This window comes from Palaemon carinicauda, chromosome 9 (genome assembly GCF_036898095.1).
Source record: "Palaemon carinicauda isolate YSFRI2023 chromosome 9, ASM3689809v2, whole genome shotgun sequence".
In the NCBI taxonomy this organism is placed as follows: domain Eukaryota; kingdom Metazoa; phylum Arthropoda; class Malacostraca; order Decapoda; family Palaemonidae; genus Palaemon; species Palaemon carinicauda.
In genome coordinates, this window is record NC_090733.1 from 119,772,500 (window position 1) to 119,792,228 (window position 19,729).

The 19,729-nt window shown below is 43.3% G+C and overlaps 1 protein-coding gene across 2 annotated transcripts in view; it reads left to right on the forward strand.

The window, feature by feature from the left end:
• Positions 1-19,729, forward strand: part of LOC137647110 (probable ATP-dependent DNA helicase HFM1) — a 335,745-nt gene that overhangs the window by 38,984 nt on the left and 277,032 nt on the right. For both annotated transcript variants that reach the window (XM_068380341.1, XM_068380343.1), the window contains exons 10-11: positions 7,442-7,528; positions 14,734-14,884. In XM_068380341.1, the coding sequence (XP_068236442.1) occupies positions 7,442-7,528; positions 14,734-14,884 (238 nt within the window). The remainder of the gene's footprint in view (positions 1-7,441; positions 7,529-14,733; positions 14,885-19,729) is intronic.

Genomic DNA, 19,729 nt, shown 5'->3' on the forward strand with positions numbered 1-19,729 from the left:
TGTCAATAAATGTCCAGCTCTTCCAGTTGCTGGTCAGTTGTCTGAACCGGGCTTGACCTCGGTTCATGCTCCTCCTCCGCCTTCAGACTGGTTATCGTCCTCTGGACGCTCTTCGCGTTCTTTAAGCGGCGTGGATAGCGAACTTGTGATAGACGTGACGTCTCCTGTATCACAACGAGTTGACCCGAATTTTAATATGCTGCAAGAGATGCAACAGAAACTCTTCGTTCATGCAAAGTTATCAATCTGCGGACAATAAAAGAGTAGCATGCCTGGATCCTGAACGTCAGGAAGCTTCTCTTCCGGACGCCAAGCGGCGTAAGGCTATTAGTCGAGAGGTTCTTGACGACGAACGTCTTTACATCTCCCCCGTTAAATGTCGTGAGACTGTTCCACTTGACTCCGAACGTCAAGCAACCAAACGTGACGCCAGATGTCAAGTAGCCAGACGTGACGTCGAGCGTCCAACAGAGCGAGGCGCCGAGCGTCCAACTAAAAGTGACGTCGAATGTCCTGCAGGACGTGACCTCGAGCGTCCAGCAAGACGTGAGGTCGAGCATTCAGCTAGATGTGACGTCGAGCGTCCAGCGAGACCCGACGTCGAGCGGCAGGCAGCCAGACGTGACGTCGAGCGGCAGGCAGCCAGACGTTACGTCGAGCGGCAGGCAGCCAGACGTGACGTCGAGCGGCAGGCAGCCAGACGTGACGTCGAGCGGCAGGCAGCCAGACGTGACGTCGAGCGGCAGGCAGCCAGACGTGACGTCGAGCGGCAGGCAGCCAGACGTGACGTCGAGCGGCAGGCAGCCAGACGTGACGTCGAGCGGCAGGCAGCCAGACGTGACGTCGAGCGGCAGGCAGCCAGACGTGACGTCGAGCGGCAGGCAGCCAGACGTGACGTCGAGCGGCAGGCAGCCAGACGTGACGTCGAGCGGCAGGCAGCCAGACGTGACGTCGAGCGGCAGGCAGCCAGACGTGACGTCGAGCGGCAGGCAGCCAGACGTGACGTCGAGCGGCAGGCAGCCAGACGTGACGTCGAGCGGCAGGCAGCCAGACGTGACGTCGAGCGGCAGGCAGCCAGACGTGACGTCGAGCGGCAGGCAGCCAGACGTGACGTCGAGCGGCAGGCAGCCAGACGTGACGTCGAGCGGCAGGCAGCCAGACGTGACGTCGAGCGGCAGGCAGCCAGACGTGACGTCGAGCGGCAGGCAGCCAGACGTGACGTCGAGCGGCAGGCAGCCAGACGTGACGTCGAGCGGCAGGCAGCCAGACGTGACGTCGAGCGGCAGGCAGCCAGACGTGACGACGTGACGTTGAGCGTCAAGCGGGACGCGGCGTCGAGCGTCAAGCGGGACGCGGCGTCGAGTGTCGAACAACTTTACGTGATGCTGGGAGTCAAGAAGTGAGGCATGACATTGAGCATGAGAGCCTCGGACTTCGTGATGACACTAGTCGAATCGAATGTCGAAATCAAGGACGCCTTAGTTCCGATCGCTTTGATCGCAAGCGTTTTACCGAGCGTCAAGCGTTAGAACAACACGGCGACAGACCCGATGATCTTGGGTCTCTTGACGTCAGAAGTCAGGACCTTAATGAGATGTATCCTGATAAGCACAACGTCGCTACTTCCGTTAGAGCTTTGTCAGAGGAAGACATCGACGATCACCTTTCCCTTGTTGAATTATTTGAGGAATTATCAGAAGGAGAAGATCCTAAGTCTTTTCGTCCTTCAGTTGATCTTAAGAAACTCATGAAAGTTTTTAATGATGAGTTTCCAGATTATTTTGTGCCCGTTGCTCCACGTTGGCCACCATCAAAATTCACGCTTGGGAAGGCGTCGAAGAAGTCTCTTTTTACCAAGATGGTTCTGTCACGGTCATCAAAGAGAGCTCTAAGGATGATGGGAGACTGGATGGAGTCCAAGAAGGACCAAGGAAAGGCAGCTTTTGCATTTCCTCCGACTAGACTGGCCTCTAGATCGGGTATCTGGTACGAGACGGGAGAAGTTCTCGTCTTGGGAGTTCCTGCCTCTGCCCAAGGAGATTTTTCAAGTCTAGTAGACGCCTCCCGTCGGTCGGCCGTGAGGAGGACCAAGATTCTCTAGTCAACTTCAGAATTAAATAATCTTCTCAAAGGCGTCTTCAGAGCCTTCAAGGTATTCAATTTCCTCGACTGGACTCTGGGAGCCTTGGAGGAAAAGGTTTCTGCCCTTAAAGAGGGTGACACTGCTAATCTCATCCACATCATGTCCCTTATGGATAAAGCTTTACGAGACGGATCTAATGAGTTGGCAGCGCTTTTCTCGGCGGGGATTCTCAAGAAAATAGCTCAGATGTGTTCGTTTCTGTCTCTTTGGGTTACTCCCTTTCAGAAATCAGAATTGCTATATGCACCTCTGTCTTCCTCTTTTTCCACAAGAATTGATTAGAGAGATTTCATCCGCATTAACCCAAAAGGCCACTCAAGATTTGGTTTCAAAGAGGGCAAGAAAGGTTCTACCAACTTCCTTCGCTAGCCGCAAACCAAAGGAAGAAACGCCATTCCCTAAGTTTTCTCAGCCCTTTCGAGGGAAGTCTTCCAGCAGGGGTAGCTCCAGACCCGAGGGAAGGAGAGCAAAGAGGAGAGGATTTAGAACAGGGCGAAGCAGAGTCTGACTGCTTTTGCCTTCAGGCAGTAGGAGCCAGACTACACAACTTCTGGCGAGCTTGGGAGAAGAGGGGAGCAGACCTTTATTTAGTACAACTTCTGAAGGAGGGTTACAAAATCCTTTTTATAGGGAAACCTCCTTTAGTTTTAGCTCCAATAGATCTCTCTCCCAGATACAGAGAGGAGTCAAAGAGGCAGGCTTTACAACTCCAAATGTCTCTCTTGTTGGAGAAGGGGGCCATAGAGAGGGTGCGGGACTTGCGGTCACCAGGTTTCTACAACCGCTTGTTCCTAGTTCCCATGAACTCGCGGGGATGGCGTCCAGTCCTGGACGTAAGCGCACTCAACGCGTTTGTTCAGAAGACAAAGTTCTCCATGGAGACATCAAAGTCAGTCCTTGCAGCAGTAAGAAAGGGCGACTGGATGGTCTCATTACACCTCCAGGACGCTTACTTTCACATCCCCATTCATCCGAGCTTCAAACATTATCTGAGGTTCGTTTTCAAGGAGGAAGTGTTTCGGTCTCAGCACCGCCCCTCAAATATTTACGAAACTAATGCTAAATGTAGCAAGAATACTGCACTCAAGAGGCCTCAGAGCCTCCCTGTATCTGGACGATTGGCTTCTCAGAGCTCATTCTTACGATCACTGCCTGAAGAATTTTCAGATAACTTTGAGACTAACAGAAGAATTGGGTCTTCTTGTCAACAGAGACAAGTCTCTACCTACACCATCACAAAAGATACTTTATTTGTGGATGGTGATTCAGAGTCAAGTTTTTCGGGCTTTTCCGTCTCCCTTAAGGACGGAGCAAGCCATCTTGAAACTGCAATCTTTTCTAAAGAAACAGAAGTGTTCTGTGAGGAAGTGGATGAGTCTGTTGGGAACCCTCTCCTTGTTGGAACAGTTTGTTTCCTTGGGAAGGCTGAATCTTCGTCCTCTCCAATTCCACCTCAATCATCATTGGAACAAGGAGAGAGATCTAGAGACGATTTGCATTCCCATTATGGAATCCATAAGAAGTTGCCTTCAGTGGTGGAACAATCCGGACAGGCTTCAAGAAGGTCACCCCTTAGAACAGAGGAACCCAGACCTTGTGTTGTGTTCCGATGCTTCGGACTCGGGGTGGGGAGCAACACTGGGCAAGTTGGAAGTTTCGGGGCTGTGGACAGAGGATCAAAAGAGCTTCCACATCAACCAAAAGGAACTGTTAGCAGTCCTGTTGGGCCCTCAAAAGCTTCGAAGGGTCAGTTTTGAACAAAGTGGTACAGGTCAGTGCTGACAACACCACAGCATTGGCTTACATTGCCAAGCAAGGCGGAACCCACTCGATGTCCCTTTACGAAACTGCAAGGAATCTTCTCATCTGGGCAAAGGAAAAGAATGTAATCCTTGTAACAAGGTTCATTCAGGGGAGAAGAACGTGATGGCAGACAGCCTCAGCAGGAGAGGTCAAGTTCTGTCCACAGAATGGACATTCCATCAAGAAGTCTGCAAGAAACTGTGGCGACTTTGGGGTCGTCCTTGTATAGACCTATTCGTGACCTCGAAGACAAAGAGGCTAGAAACTTACTGCTCCCCAGTGCCAGATCTCGAAGCAGTCCACATAGATGCTTTCCTGTTAGGCTGGTCCAATCTGGACGTGTACGCTTTTCCACCGTTCAAAATTCGTTACAAAGTGATACAAAAGTTTGTGTCACACGAATGGACCAGAATGACTCTAGTGGCCCCCTTTTGGCCCTCAAGAGAATGGTTCACAGAGGTACTGGAATAGATGGTGGACACTCCAAGAAGCCTTTCATTAAGAGTAGATCTACTCAGACAACCCCACTTGGAAAGGTACCATCAAAGGCTCCAAACTCTTCATCTAACTGCCTTCAGACTATCAAAAAACTCACAAGAGCTAGAGGTTTTTTGAAGGAGGCAGCTAGGGCTATTGCGAGAGCAAGAAGGACTTCTACCATCAAGGTTTATCAATCCAAGTGGGAGGATTTTAAAGAATGGTGCAGAAGTCCAGTACCTCTATAATAGAACTCAGATTGCTGACTTCCTGTTATACCTTTGAAGGAAACGCAATTTTTCTTCCTCTACCATCAAGGGATACAGGAATATGTTAGCGACCGTATTCAGGCACAGAAACTTGGACCTTTCGAATGATAAAGACCTACAGGAACTTATCAAATGGTTTGAAACATCAAAGCAATGGCACCAGGATTCACCAGGTTGGAATCTGGATATAGTCCTGAAGTTCCTTATGAGTGACAGGTTTGAGCCATTGCATTCAACTTCATTTAAGGATCTCACGATGAAGACTCTATTTTTGGTTAGTCTGGCGACAGCTAAAAGAGTCAGTGAAATTCATGCTTTTAGTAAAAACGTTGGCTTTCGAGATAACAAAGCTATCTGCTCATTGCAGTTAGGCTTTCTCGCCAAGAATGAACGCCCTTCTCAACCTTGGCCCAAGGATTTTGAGATTCCGGTTCTTTCGGATGTGGTTGGCGAGGAGTTGGAGAGAGTCGTGTGCCCAGTAAGAGCCCTGAAGTTTTACCTGGACAGAACAATAGAGTTGCGAGGCAAGTCGGAAGCTCTTTGGTGCTCGGTCAAGAAGCCCTTGTTACATATGTCAAAGAATGCCCTTTCATTCTTCATCAGACTCTTGATAATAGAGGCTCATGCACATTGCAGTGAGGCAGACCTCAAGCTGTTAAAAGTGAAGACGCATGAAGTTGGAGCTGTAGCAACTTTGGTGGCCTTCAAGCAAAATAGATCATTGCAGAGCATTATGGACACAACCTTTTGGAGGAGTAAATCTGTGTTCGCTTCACACTATTTAAAACCTGTCCAGACTCTTTATGAGGACTGCTACACTCTGGGACCATTTGTAGTAGCGAGTACAGTAGTGGGGGAAGGATCCACCACTACATTCCCATACAGTAATCCTAATACCCTTTTCTTCTCTTGGAACTTTTGTATTTTTATGGTTGTTTGTAGAGATTGCGACAGTCTTCCACAACCATTGATTTTAGTCAGGTGGTCAATTTGTTCCTTGAGAGCACCCGGAACAAGGGTATTGGAGGAGGTCCTATCACATAGAGGTATTTTCACCGGTTTGACAGCTCCTAGAGGTCTTCAGCTCCCTTGGAGGATCGCTGGATCTTGTAAGAAAAGCGGACATAATGAGGCAGAAAATCATTGAAGTCAGCTTCCTTATCAGGTACGAACCCTTAAGCTGGTTTTTCTGGGCTCAGACCTGTGCTGCCCAGTGAAATGCTCCTTTAGCACCATTTCTAAGGTATATAACTGCTATATATTACCAGAGAAAAAATTGCATAGGAATGCCAGGTTGAACCCAGCTCGCTCACCTGTATAAGGTGTCGATATAATACTGGGGCGTGATGATTCACAACTAGAGGTCTCGAACCATTTAGATATCTCCTCTTCAAAACCCCCACCACAGCGAGGTGCCGATCAACACTACTACCACTAACCTAACCCACGCCAGTGACGTCACTCCTTTCATAGCACTTGAATAGTGCTGTTCACTTTTTCGGTGTGTTTTTTCCCGGATTTACCCAGGATTTATATCATGATGTCGGACTCTACTGTCATTCCGTCGAAATTAAGTACCAGATCTATGAGTTTTGAGTCTTTGGAGGTAGCCTTGCCCTTAGTTGTTATTTTATCACAGTTTTTAATTCACGGTTCACGGCCCCGCTTCGGGACCGCCATGGCGGCTGGCTACCTCCTCTCTCTCTCTCTCTCTCTCTCTCTCTCTCTCGTTCTTAACGCTTTACAATTAGTCTTCCATACTGATTGTTTTTCGTTTTGAACCATCTGGGTAATACACGGTTCACACCCCGTGCTATTTTATTTTGTTATGGTATTTCATTATCCTGTTATTTACGATACAGTTGTTATGGTACTACGGTATCACAGTTCGTGTTAGGTTGGCATGCCTGCTCGCCTTCGGGCGCTGCTAGTTTTTTATGTTACCACGTTATTACGTGGTTTTATTAACTCTTAAGTAAAATTCCAACTATGTTGGCTGTCTCTGACCCTCCACCAAAGGTGTCAATCAACTATATACAGTATATAACTACCGGGTAAGTCAGATGTTTAAAAATGTTATTTTCATTATAAAATTAATTTTTGAACATACTTACCCGTTAGTTATATATAATTTAATTCCCACCCTCCTCCCCTCTAGAGACTATGGGCATGGAAGATCTGAGGAATCATGGAATGGTTCCAAGTACCTCGCTGGAGGGCGCACAGGTGGTACACCTGGCTACCCATTTGGCGATTGGCGCGAGTTTTGAAATTTCTGCCGTGACGTCAGGGACGTAAGCTATATATATAACTACCGGGTAAGTATGTTCAAAAATTTATTTTATAATGAAAATATCATTTCATGTAATCAGCCATAAGTTTCGACATCATAGTCACAGAGACTTCAAACTTGGTTCACTTTTGAGTGTATAAAAATCCACGCCAATTAATACATATTAAGGTCAAGGATCAAGGTCAAGAAATAAGCTGCCGCGGCAGAGTTCTGTAAAACTTCCATTTAATAAATAATCACCTTTGTATTGGTAATACAAATGAAAATATTTCAATGCTAAGAGAATTTCCAGTATAAAACTTGTACAGTATATAAAAGTATCTTTCAAATCATTTTTAAATTAGAAAAATAAGTCAAGTAAACAAAGTATATAGAGTTTGAAATAAGCCGAAAATAACAATGTTTTAATGGTCTGAAATGCTTTAGGTTTGTAATTTACTCAGTATTTTTCTCCAGATTTGTGGCAGTATCAGCAACCATTCCCAATGTCTCAGATGTAGCAGCTTGGCTTTCAGACAATAAAGGACCGGCTTTATTTCACACGTTAGTGCAAATTATTTGTTTCTATGTACTGTAGATATATTATGCTGGTAGTTAAGTTTATCGGGTAGGGCTGGGGTTAGAGTTGATAATGAGTAGTGATTTCTATCTTTGTGTTAATACATAATTTGAATTTTGTTCAAAACTGACACCTGTAGATTTTTATTAATATGTAAAGAACTAATGTACAGTACTGTACAAGTTTATTTACCCCCTCACTACGTGATTTGGGATTCCACCTTAGTAGCTGCATTTAAGATTTGTCACCATCTGAAATACTGTATATGCACACTTAGTCTAAAATACCTTTAATTCCATGTTTACTAGTGTTATTAGTGATTAGATTAGATTTGTTAAGAGGTTGCTTTTATCTTTTGTATTTTAATCTAAATAACAGAAAAGCACAGTGCTTTCGTGTAATTTTCCTTTGAAAAAATCGTTCTATTCATTGTGAAGTGATTAAATTTTTTTTTCAGAAATTAGGTTTGTTATATTATTTTACCCTAAATAAAAGCACTGCAATTCTGTGTGAAACAGTCTTTTATTCAGAGTGAAGTGATTATGTCATATTGTAATAATTTTATGACAGATAACCTTCAAATGACAAAACAACTTGTCAGTGTGAGTGAGTGATAAAAAGTTAGTTCATTTCGGAAACACTCGTTCTTTTATTCATTGGTTGCTTCACCTATGTGTGATACAGGCTCCCATTTAAATATGAGCATTTACTGGATAATTCCAGTTTTTTTTTTGGTATTTTAGGGACTTGAAGTCTGGAAATCCACTGTTCACACTTAGTCAAATATCTTGTAAAATGTCAATGCTATAAATTAAAATAATTACAGTAGGCTAACTTCTACTGGCAAAAACAATGGATAATACTAATATTGAATATGTATATACCTGTAACTACATACATACATACATATACCAAGGCACTTCCCCCAATTTTGGAGGGTCGCCGACATCAAACGAATGAAACAGAAAAGGTGACCTCTCCTCTCTACGTTCCTCCCAGCCTGACAAGGGACTCAACCAAGTTCGGCTGGTACTGCTAAGAGTGCCACAGCCCACCCTCCCACATTATCCACCACAGATGAAGCTTCATAATGCTGAATCCCCTACTGCTGCTGCCTCCGCGGTCTTCCAAGGCACCGGAGGAAGCAGCAGAGCCTACCGGAACTGCGTTACAATTGCTCGCCATTCATTCCTATTTCTAGCACGCTCTTGCCTATCTCACATCTATCATCCTATCACCCAGAGCTTCCTTCACTCCATCCATCCACCCAAACCTTGGCCTTCCTCTTGTACTTCTCCCATCAACTCTTGCATTCATCACCTTCTTTAGCAGACAGCCATTTTCCATTCTCTCAACATGGCCAAACCACCTCAACACATTCATATCCTCTCTAGCTGCTAACTCATTTCTTACACCCGTTCTCACCCTCACTACTTTGTTCCTAACACTATCTACTCGAGATATATCAGCCATACTCCTTAGACACTTCATCTCAAACACATTCAATTTCTGTCTCTCCGTTACTTTCATTCCCCACAACTCCGATCCATACATCACAGTTGGTACAATCACTTTCTCATACAGAACTCTTTTTACATTCATGCCCAACCCTCTATTTTTTACTACTCCCTTAACTGCCCCCAACATTGCATCCTTCATTCCCTCTCTGGCGTACATCTGCTTCCACTCCACCATATAACTAATATGTGAAAATTGTATTTTTTAGAGATGATAGGTGAAAAGATAAGGAAGGAAACATGAAAACTATAAATCTTTTCCATCATTATGTCTACAGCATCAGGGTTACATATGTGATCAGTGTTACCAATATTGAGGAAATTTCCCAACATCTGTGTAATGCAAGTAAATGAAATAATTCATAAATTAGTAGAAAATAAGGGGAGGTTTTATATGGATTGAGACATGTTCAAGTAATTATTTATATGATAGTGATCATTTGGTGGCAATTTAGATATCATATTGAGATGGAATTGGACCCAAACAGCAGCTCACGATAACTTGTATGGCTGTCTTTGTGTGTGGGTGGCGGATGAGGAAAGGGGAGGGTAACACAGCTATGACTCACTTTAGAGAATGCTGCCTGTGTGAATTGATCACATATGCCAACATAGAAATATATTAAAATAGCCTTTTCATATTTATGAATAAAGACTAGTATTGCAAGAGTCTTAGTTGGCGGTGGGACAAACTGTGAAGAGTAAGTAAGGAATATCACCATTGGCTTAAAAGAGTTGTGTGATTATGCATGGTAACGTAAAGACGCACCAAGATAGCCCTTACATAATCAGGAATAAAGGAAGGGCTAAAATCAAGGGAAGGAGCTAATTTTAGTAAATTATCCCTTAGGTGTCATATACGACCATTGGTTGTACTCCTTGTTAGGATAAACAAATGATTTTAACTTCCATAGGGTTTATATCTGTAAATGACATTTCTTGTAAGTAAGTCATACACCCATGTACCCGGCAAGTTTTAACTTACATTGTGGAGGGGGTTTTAGGTATGTTATATAACATTTCTTTGGCCCCCAGCTCCAGTACATGCAGTTGTATACTTTTCTATATTGTCTCCTCTCATATTATTTAAGATCTTTTAACTTCACATTGCTTAAATCTTACTTGAAAACAAATGGGACGTATTAATCTTGGTAAAGTACTTCTTAATTAAAGCATAATTCTTTACTACAGTTATTATATTGTTTCTATGCACATGCAAACTTTTCGTCTTTTGAAAAAGGGAATGACTTTGGTGGAGCTGGAACAACTCTTGAAGTAATGAATGAGATAGTTATCGGCAGGTGGTAAGTGCGGTCGAGTATCCCTACCCTACTCTGTCAGACTTTACTTTTGTTTTGGGCTGCAATGAGTAGAAATGTACTGTTGTGTCAAATTGAAGGATGTTGAATCTTTTTCTTATACCTTTTAGTTTGAATGATTGATACTTGGCTTCCTATTAAAGATTAAATGAAGCAGGAATTAGTATACAAGGAAAATATGGATGCTGTATTAGTTTTTGGCAAAACTGATAGTAGATCCACTCCCATCCTTTTTTTAGGGCTTGATTTTTTTTCAAGAATCAATATGTGCAGTGTAGATCGTGGTCCAGCATTCAAGGGGGAATGTAGGTTTTGTGGAGGGAGGAAAACTAAGTCTTCTCTGTCATTCATAGCAATACTCAACAATGGTGAAGAGACGACTGCATAGTACTTTGCTCTCCTAAACAAGTTTGCTGATCGCTGAAGCGTCTGGGTGTACGTGCCTAGCTTGGTCCCTTGGGAGTACAGTCTGCATCAAGAATAGGGAGAACTCTGATCTTCGTTAAAGATTTTTTTTAATTTGGTGGAGTGAGGAGTTCCCCTAGTGTACACTGCCCACCAGCATGCACTGAAAGCTCTTCATATGTTGACAACTGACATGCTTGACTCTTTGCAAGTGCCATTTACGCCAGTGTTGATTACCATTGTACATCCAAAGTCAAACGGTTTCCCACCGGATAAGTGGCTGTGCTGGATTCAGTAAAGGGTATGAAAAGGGCACGGGGCCAATTAGACCTGTGAGTATCTCCTCAGTACCCGTCACTCTTTGCTTGTCGCTTCTCTGCTAATCATCTCTCTTTGTTGCCCCTGTGCTGATCATGTCTGTAACAACACCCATTTCCCTGTTACACGGGTCCCTATAGCTCCTGTTATCCTTTTGCCAGTAACCCTAGCCACTGTGTCTGTGTTACCAGCAATAATACCAACCACTTCCGGTGTTCTTAACTGTTGTGGGTCTTGTCGGAGCAACCCCTGCAGTTTTCCCCTTGAGGGAACAATGATTGCTCATACCTCGACTTGCCTACATGCAAAGCCTGAGGGGAAAGTTGATAAAAGGAAGAAGCAAGCTCTCATCTTTTTCTGATTATGACACCTCTAAGAATTACTAGTTAAGGAAGATCTGTCGTAAGAACACCCACAGGTCACTTAACGATGTTTTAGTTTGCGGGGTGTGGCCAAGTGTAGCGCGCAGACTTGTTATTGGGTTAACGACTATGATCCCAACTAATCCACATCTAAATAAATGGCCCATGGGAGTACTATGATATTACGGGGCACCACCCCTTGGTTAGATTCTGGGCACAGGCACCCAACAATCTACATGTACTTCTGGTAAGATTTTGCTATATGAATATTACTACTTAACTGTGTGGTTGGGGATCAGGTGAGGTATTACATACATACATATACAAAGGCACTTCCCCCAATTCTGGGGGGTAGCCAACATCAACAAATGAAACAAAACAAAAAAGGGGACCTCTACTCTCTACGTTCCTCCAGCCTAACAAGGGACTCAACCGAGTTCAGCTGGTACTGCTAGGGTGCCACACCCCACCCTCCCACATTATCCACCACAGATGAAGTTTCATAATGCTGAATCCCCTACTGCTGCTACCTCCGCGGTCATCTAAGGCATCGGAGGCAGCAGCAGGGCCTACCGGAACTGCGTCACAATTGCTTGCCATTCATTCCCATTTCTAGCACGCTCTCTTGCCTCTCTCACGTCTATCCCCCTATCATCCAGAGCTTTCTTCACTCCATCCATCCACCCAAACCTTGGCCTTCCTCTTGTATTTCTCCCATCAACTCTTGTATTCATCACCTTCTTTAGCAGACAGCAATTTTCCATTCTCTCAACATGGCCAAACCACCTCAACACATTCATATCCACTCTAGCTGCTAACTCATTTCTTACACCCGTTCTCACTCTCACCACTTCGTTCCTAACCCTATCTACTAGAGATACACCAGCCATACTCCTTAGACACTTCATCTCAAACACATTCAATTTCTGTCTCTTCGTCACTTCCATTCCCCACAACTCCGATCCATACATCACAGTTGGTACAATCACTTTCTCATATAGAACTCTTTTTACATTCATGCCCAACCCTCTATTTTTTACTACTCCCTTAACTGCCCCCAACACTTTGCAACCTTCATTCACTCTCTGACTTACATCTGCTTCGACTCCACCATTTGCTGCAATAACAGACCCCAAGTACTTAAACTGATCCACTTCCTCAAGTAACTCTCCATTCAACGTGACATTCAACCTTGCACCACCTTCCCGTCTCGTACATCTCATAACCTTACTCTTACCCACATTAACTCTCAACTTTCTTCTCTCACACACCCTTCCAAATTCTGTCCCTAATCGGCAAAGCTTCTCTTCGTCGTCTCCAACCACTACAATACAGTATCATCTGCAAACAACAACTGATTTACCTCCCATTCATGGTCATTCTCGTCTACCAGTTTTAACCCTCGTCCAAGCACTCGAGCATTCACCTCTCTCAGCACTCCATCAACATACAAGTTAAACAACCACGGCGACATCACACATCCCTGTCTCAGCCCCACTCTCACCGGAAACCAATCTCTCACTTCATTTCCTATCCTAACACATGCTTTACTACCTTTGTAGAAACTTTTCACTGCTTGCAACAACTTTCCACCAACTCCATATAACCTCACCACATTCCACATTGCTTCCCTATCAACTCTTATCATAGTCTTTCTCCAGATCCATAAACGCAACATACACCTTCTTACCTTTTGCTAAATATTTCTCGCATATCTGCCTTACTGTAAAAATCTGATTCATACAACCCCTACCTCTTCTAAAACCACCCTGTATGAGGTATTATATAAAAAAAATATTTATTTTGCAAAGCAAATAATAAAAACTAGTTCCTATAATCCTCATGTAGGTTATGAGCAAAGGTTGTAAATAATCACATGGCTACATGTCAATAGTTAACAATAAATAGAAATACAGCTGGAATGGAGACACCCATATACTGTTTGTAATAAATATGCCCACCATTTTTACACTGACTTCAACCAAATTGGTTATATAATAGAATATTTACTAATCACAATATGCTTTTGCAAAAAGTAAAAGAGGAGTACTGTACTTGGAGTTGCGTATCTTAATCAAGCTCGGGAAAGTCCAAACACAAACACCGTAAATCAATTCCAACAAACTTAATATTTCAACAAAAAGCAAGTTCACTAGATGGGGTAGTGATGATTTTAGATTATAGATTTATGTACTGTACAGATAATATCTCCCTGGGTCATTGTCTGAGAAAGGAGATCTGAGAACTGTCTTTAGTTGGTCTATTTAGTTTGTCACTTATGTGCAAGGCAACGCATCACACAATGCACATTCACAAGAATTCTTCTGATGTCATGGCACGAATCAGGTAGCATTCAGTCAATTGCGGGTTTACTCAGATACACGACAGCGTAATTACTTGAGCCATACCAGTGAACAGTAGTCAGGTTAGTAGTTTCTGATTAAGGTTCCTAATTGATTGTATTTATTTGCCAACCTGGGTCCGTGCTGCATGCAGCTGTCAGCCATGGGTTGGTGGCTGAGGTGACAGGACTCTGCGCTCATGAGCAAAGGGCTATGGTTGACTTTCCCTCATGGCTGCGAGAGAGAAAGGTATGTAGCACTTTTCTGTCTCTGCTTTAATCTATTGGTGTCAGAGATCTTTTTCTCCCTTATGACACCCGGCGTGGTCTGTCATTGGACCCCAATTGCGTTGTTGGATCTGTCTTTTGGGGCAGAATGCTCATATTCATGGTGGGAGAGTAGATATCCGAAGCAGCCTGCCTAGTATTTACCCCTTGCAAGGAACTAGGGAGCTCAGGATTCTCTTGCTCCAAAGGTTTGGACCTTGGCCCATCGGAAGCATAGAACCTGAGTCTGAGTGTTTGTTTTAGGAGGTTATTGCATCTGGTCTTTACATTTGTCACTATCTGGATATTGTGATAAATTAGGAGAAGTTGAATTTCACAATCAAGTAGATGTTGAAGAATCTGGACATGACATGGCAGAAGCAAAAGTCTTGCCACCACTAATTAGTCAGTTAGCCCTAGAGGTAGATGTGCGCATTTGGAAATAATTTAACAAAACTGTAATGGAATTTTTGAGGTTAGATTATTGATAAATGATTGAGAAGCATCCACAATTTTCTATGCATTTTTCATGAATGTTTATTTCTGTCATTAGTGTGCTTTGTGTTGAAAGAATTCCCTTGCCAAAGTGGAATTGAATTATGTTTAATATTTAATGAAAGCTATAATTTGTGGTAAAATTTACTTAAATTTTTTTGACAGGTTAGAGGAAAGATTACGTCCAGTCAAGCTTCAACGTATTGTATTGTGTTATGACTGCCATGAAAGCTGGTCTGATTTTCGTTTTGAGATCTCTCTCAATTACAAACTTCCATCTGTCATTGCCACCTACAGCAATAATAAACCAACTCTTGTAAGTACTGCAGCCTATTTTAGTGCTAGAATGTAGTAGTCAATCCTCACTAATAATCCTGGAAGTTCTGGATGTTAAATTTCTTATTAGAATTAGATGAGGAAGAAATTTGAATGAACACAAATTTATTTATATTGTGAACTAAAGATAAAGTAAGACATTCCTTGTATAGCTGTTAACATCCCTTCCTGTCAATTAAGTTTGGCCTAACTGATTAGAGTACAGTATCTGTGTTGCTGTTTGTGGCTTCTTGATCATCTTAATTGATATGCCAGATGGTAACCATATGTCAATGTTGTAAAAGTTTACTGTGTCTTAGCCTTTTTAATGTCTTACTAGCCTTTGGTTCAAGTTTCCCTGCTTTGGGACTAGCTAAGCATAATTAATTTTGCTTATTTATTCATTAGTACCATACTCTATATGCATTAGTTACAATTTGTTTTGGTTATTATAATACTATTTGTTGTATCTTTCAAAGAATGTACTCTACTTTTCTTTTCATTGTTTTTTTTTCTTGTTTTACATACTTGTATTCTGCATAGTGGCATCTCTTCTCCTTTCATGAAAATGTTCACCCTTTTGGAATTTGAATTACAGTTAAGCCACTCTAATCTGAATGCCTCAGATCTAACAATGGAGGATTACCCTAAAATTTTGATAACTGAGGATAGGCTAAGTCCTTAGGGGGGAATAAGGTACTCTGACTAGGTCAAATTGAAAGAAAATGTATGATTCATGAATGGTAAAATTTCTTGAAATTCAAGGCATCTCTTGAATTACAAGCTAAGAAATAGGAGAACCTTTTAATAATAGCATTAGATCTATATACATACTTTTCACTGTATATATATAGAAGCTGTTGAGCCCGTTTGAAACAAACTGTGTCAGAGAATGTAGGGCCTTGTTTTGATTTTCTTATCTTGGGAAAATCATCATAAAACTATTGCATTCCTGTCTAATAAATGTTAAAAAGTTAGATCTCGTTTAATAGGCCATAGCTACGTCCATGCATACTCAATGAAATAAGGTTGTCAGAGTGGCTTAGTGTGTAGAATATTGAAATAATGCTTTTGAACACTTAATTTTTCCTTTCTATTTCATTTAAATTTTGTCTTTGATTTATCTCAGATTCTGTTGCTTGGAGATATGGATGATTGAAATGGGATAAAAGGGATCTTGACGAAGGAAAAATCTATTTCTGGGGAGAGACCTGTGACGCCCGGTGAAAATGGTCCTTCTTTACACTTTTCTAATATAAATCTTCCAAATATACTAGAGAAAGATAAAAGCATGGAATGCAGAGGTTACAACCCTCGCGTGAACACCTTGTTGGTGTCGTGTATTTAACAAGGGCGTGTGTAAACCACTATTCACAGGCTGTCTTCCATTTAGATAATCCCTTCATCCAAGGGGAGGGCTGTGACAGGCCCTAGAGAATACAGTTGGACTACTCCACCGACACCTACTACTCGCGCTCTCCAGGTCATCCTTCTGCAAGAACATATGGCTTGGCAAGGAAAGGGTGGGTCCGTACAAAAATAACCGGGAAGGGTTTCACCGGGCGTCACAGGTCTCTCCCCAGAAATAGATTTTTCCTTCGTCAAAATCCCTTTTCTGGGTCGATCTGTGACGGCCGGTGAAAAAGTACCAGAGAAAGCCTTCCAAGCCCAATAAAGTAATAACATAATGCGGAGAATACAATCACCATGTACGACAATAATATAATATAATAATGTAAGAAACGTCCAATTACCAACTAGCCAAATGACATAGGGAGCGTAAGGCTAAATATCTAAGACGACAAGGAATCAACTGAGTGTCGAATCGCAAAAGGCATTAAACCTTATATGTCTAAGCATATCTAAACCTTAAAGGAACCGTAACTACAATAACAATTAAACCATAGGAATTAAACATGGCAAATATCATAGGGCTAACGAACTACCCAGGAGAGTGGCGACGTGGTGTGAGTGGCGGGTAGGAGGGAGAAGAGAAGAGAGGGAAGGAAGGAAGAAGTAGAGATTAATGGGGAGGGAAAAGGCTCCCCGCTGCCATCGTCGGGTATTTAAGGGCCTGTAAGATCTTTAGATAGTGCCGTTTGACAATCATAGGGGATTTTCAACCCGTATATTTTTTAAAAATCATCAAAGTCCCTGTTCTGGAAGTAATTGATGGAGGTATCTACTGTCCGTATATCATGAGCCTGGGGAAATGATTCCGGATTAGTATGTTTAAAGAAGTAGAGGATTTGTTGCCTGATACCATGAATGGGAATAGTACCTCCTTGTTCCCTGATAACCAAGGGGCCAGCCGAGCGGGTGGAAGTTCTAGCTAGAAAAGCCTTGAGAGTAGTGACTGGACACAGAGAAAAGATCCTGGGGAAGAAGAATAATCTTCCGAGGGGAGCACCTATTTTGCGGATCCTCATTTTTTAGCTAGGAAAGCATTGTCTGGAGAAAGGAGTACTTCGGCTGAAGGGAGGAAATCTATGTTTTCCGGGTTCGTGAGAGAGCTGCTAGTTCTGATATTCCATCACCTGAGGCCAAAGCCGTTAGAAATAAAGTCTTCCTAAGAAGAGTGATAAGAGCAGGATTCATTGTCCGTGTCCGGTGCAAGTTTTGAGGACACCGTTCATAGACCAGAGTCCTTTTGTGGCCGAACCGAAGGTCAAAGCCTAGCACATGTTTTTGGAATAGATGAGAAATAGGAATCAGCTAGGTTAATGTTAAACCCAACAAGGAAGATCTTCTCCAAATTTGACTTGATGGTGGTTAAAGTTCTAACTGTTAGGCCTTTGCCAAATAAGAACCTCAAGAAAGAGATGTCAATATTCGGAGACATACGAGTATGGTCTGAACTCTTAGGGAATCTGCTAGTTGTTAACGGCCGAATCATATTGGCGAATTGCTGAGTCCCTTTTTTCTGATTCGATGAAGAGATCGATTTCCGGTTCAATGTTTGCGTCTCTACGAGCTGCAAACTTCCTGTAGCCCACAAAGTCAGAGTTTTGGCTATCCTTGAGCAATCTGACAGTGAGTTTGGATTACTTGAGTCAGTTTGGGGAACGGAATCCAGAAGGGACGGAGTTTCAACTCGAGGAGGAGAGGAAACCAACTGTTCTTGGCCAGTGAGGTGGTACTAAATCCACTGCCCCCCGGAAGGAACGTAGTTTGTGTAAAAGTCTCATTAGAAGATTCACTGGGGGAAATAGGTAAACCTTCTTCTAATGGTTCCTGAGTATCCACCGGAATGAAATTATGTCTAGAGACCATTCTGACTTCAGTGGTTTCGTCCTGGCTAGTGAGTCCTCTCTCACATTCTGGACTCCCGCAAGGTGAGTTACTGACAGGATCCAGTTCTTTTCTGTTGGCCAGGCGTAGATAGCGACCAGGATCCGATTCAGTTTGGGTGACTTGGATCCTCCCCTGTTGACGTAGTGTACTACATCTGTGCTGGCTGATACTACTCTGATGTTGCTCGACCTCAGAGGAGAGAGTCTCTTCAGGGTCAAGAACACTGCCATGGCTTCGAGAACATTGATATAGGTCTGTTTCATGGCTGGTGACCAAGACCCCTGAAACATCTGAAGTTCAGAGTAATCCCCCCATCCACTTAGAGGCGCGGCTGTATGGAATGTCTCTTGTGGAGGTGGGAATTGTAGAGGAACCGATTTGGAGAGGTTCCTCAGTTCGGACCATGGGCGTAGTCTCATTTTCAAGACAGAGGGGATCTTCGAGACCTTGTCTCTTAAAGATACTGTAGCTCTCTCTCTCCAAACTCGATTGATGTCTTTGCATTTTTGTTATTGAAGTGAATTGGAGAAGGCCGATGATACTTTCTAAGGTTCTTCTGGACATCTATATGTGTTTGAGAAAATTCTTGACCTTGGAAGCTATTCCTCTTACCTTTTTGGAAGGGAGAGAGAACGTGTGCTTCGAAAGGTCCCACTGAATGTCTAACCATTCTAAGTGGCCTGATGGTTGCAGTCGAGACTTTTGGAAATTGACCCGAAATCACAGGTTGTCGAGAAATCGAAGTACTTCCTTCGTAGCTCTGTTGCTTTCTATGGCCGACTGGGCCCAAATGAGCCAACCGTCCAGATAAGCCATGATCTGTATCTTGGTTCCTGAGTTGTACTAACACTCTCTCTCCCAGTTTCGTGAATATCCTGGGATCAATGTTGAGGCTGAAGGGCATGTCTTGAACGCAAAGGTTTTCCTGCCTAGGCGGAAACCCAGATAAGAAGAGAAGTTTTGAGCTATAGGTACATGATAATAGTCGTCGGAAAGATTGACAGAGGTGGTGACGGCCCCAAGGGGAAGTAAGGTCCGTACCTGAGAGATAGTCATCATCCGGAACTTGTCGCCGAGAATGTAAGAGTTTAGCTTTGACAAGTCCCGGTCCACTCTCAATGTCGACAAGCCTTTCTTCGGAATTGTGAACAGGTGGCCTTGGAACTTCGGTGATCGGTCCCGTTTGATTGCTTTCTCCTTTAGTAAATCTGTGGTGTACTCTTTCAGGATGGGAGTGGATTTCTGGGAGAAGGTCACTGGTGGAGGAGGAGGATCTTGTGGCCATTTCCACCTCAAACCTTTAGAGATTATGCTATAAGCCCACGGACCGAAGGTGCAATGGTCTTGAAAGTTGTAAAGTCTCTCCCCTACCGGAACCACCTCGTTGTGAGGGAGTGAACCTAGGTCCTTTACTTCCCCGAGCCCCCTTTTTTCTAGGTCCGCCTCGATGGCGGAACTGTCTTCTACTCCTGTATCTTCCTCTCTGGTGTCCACGAAAGGAACCTGAGGGTTCGGAGCTAGGGCTGTATGCAGGCGAGGGCATCGAATCGGG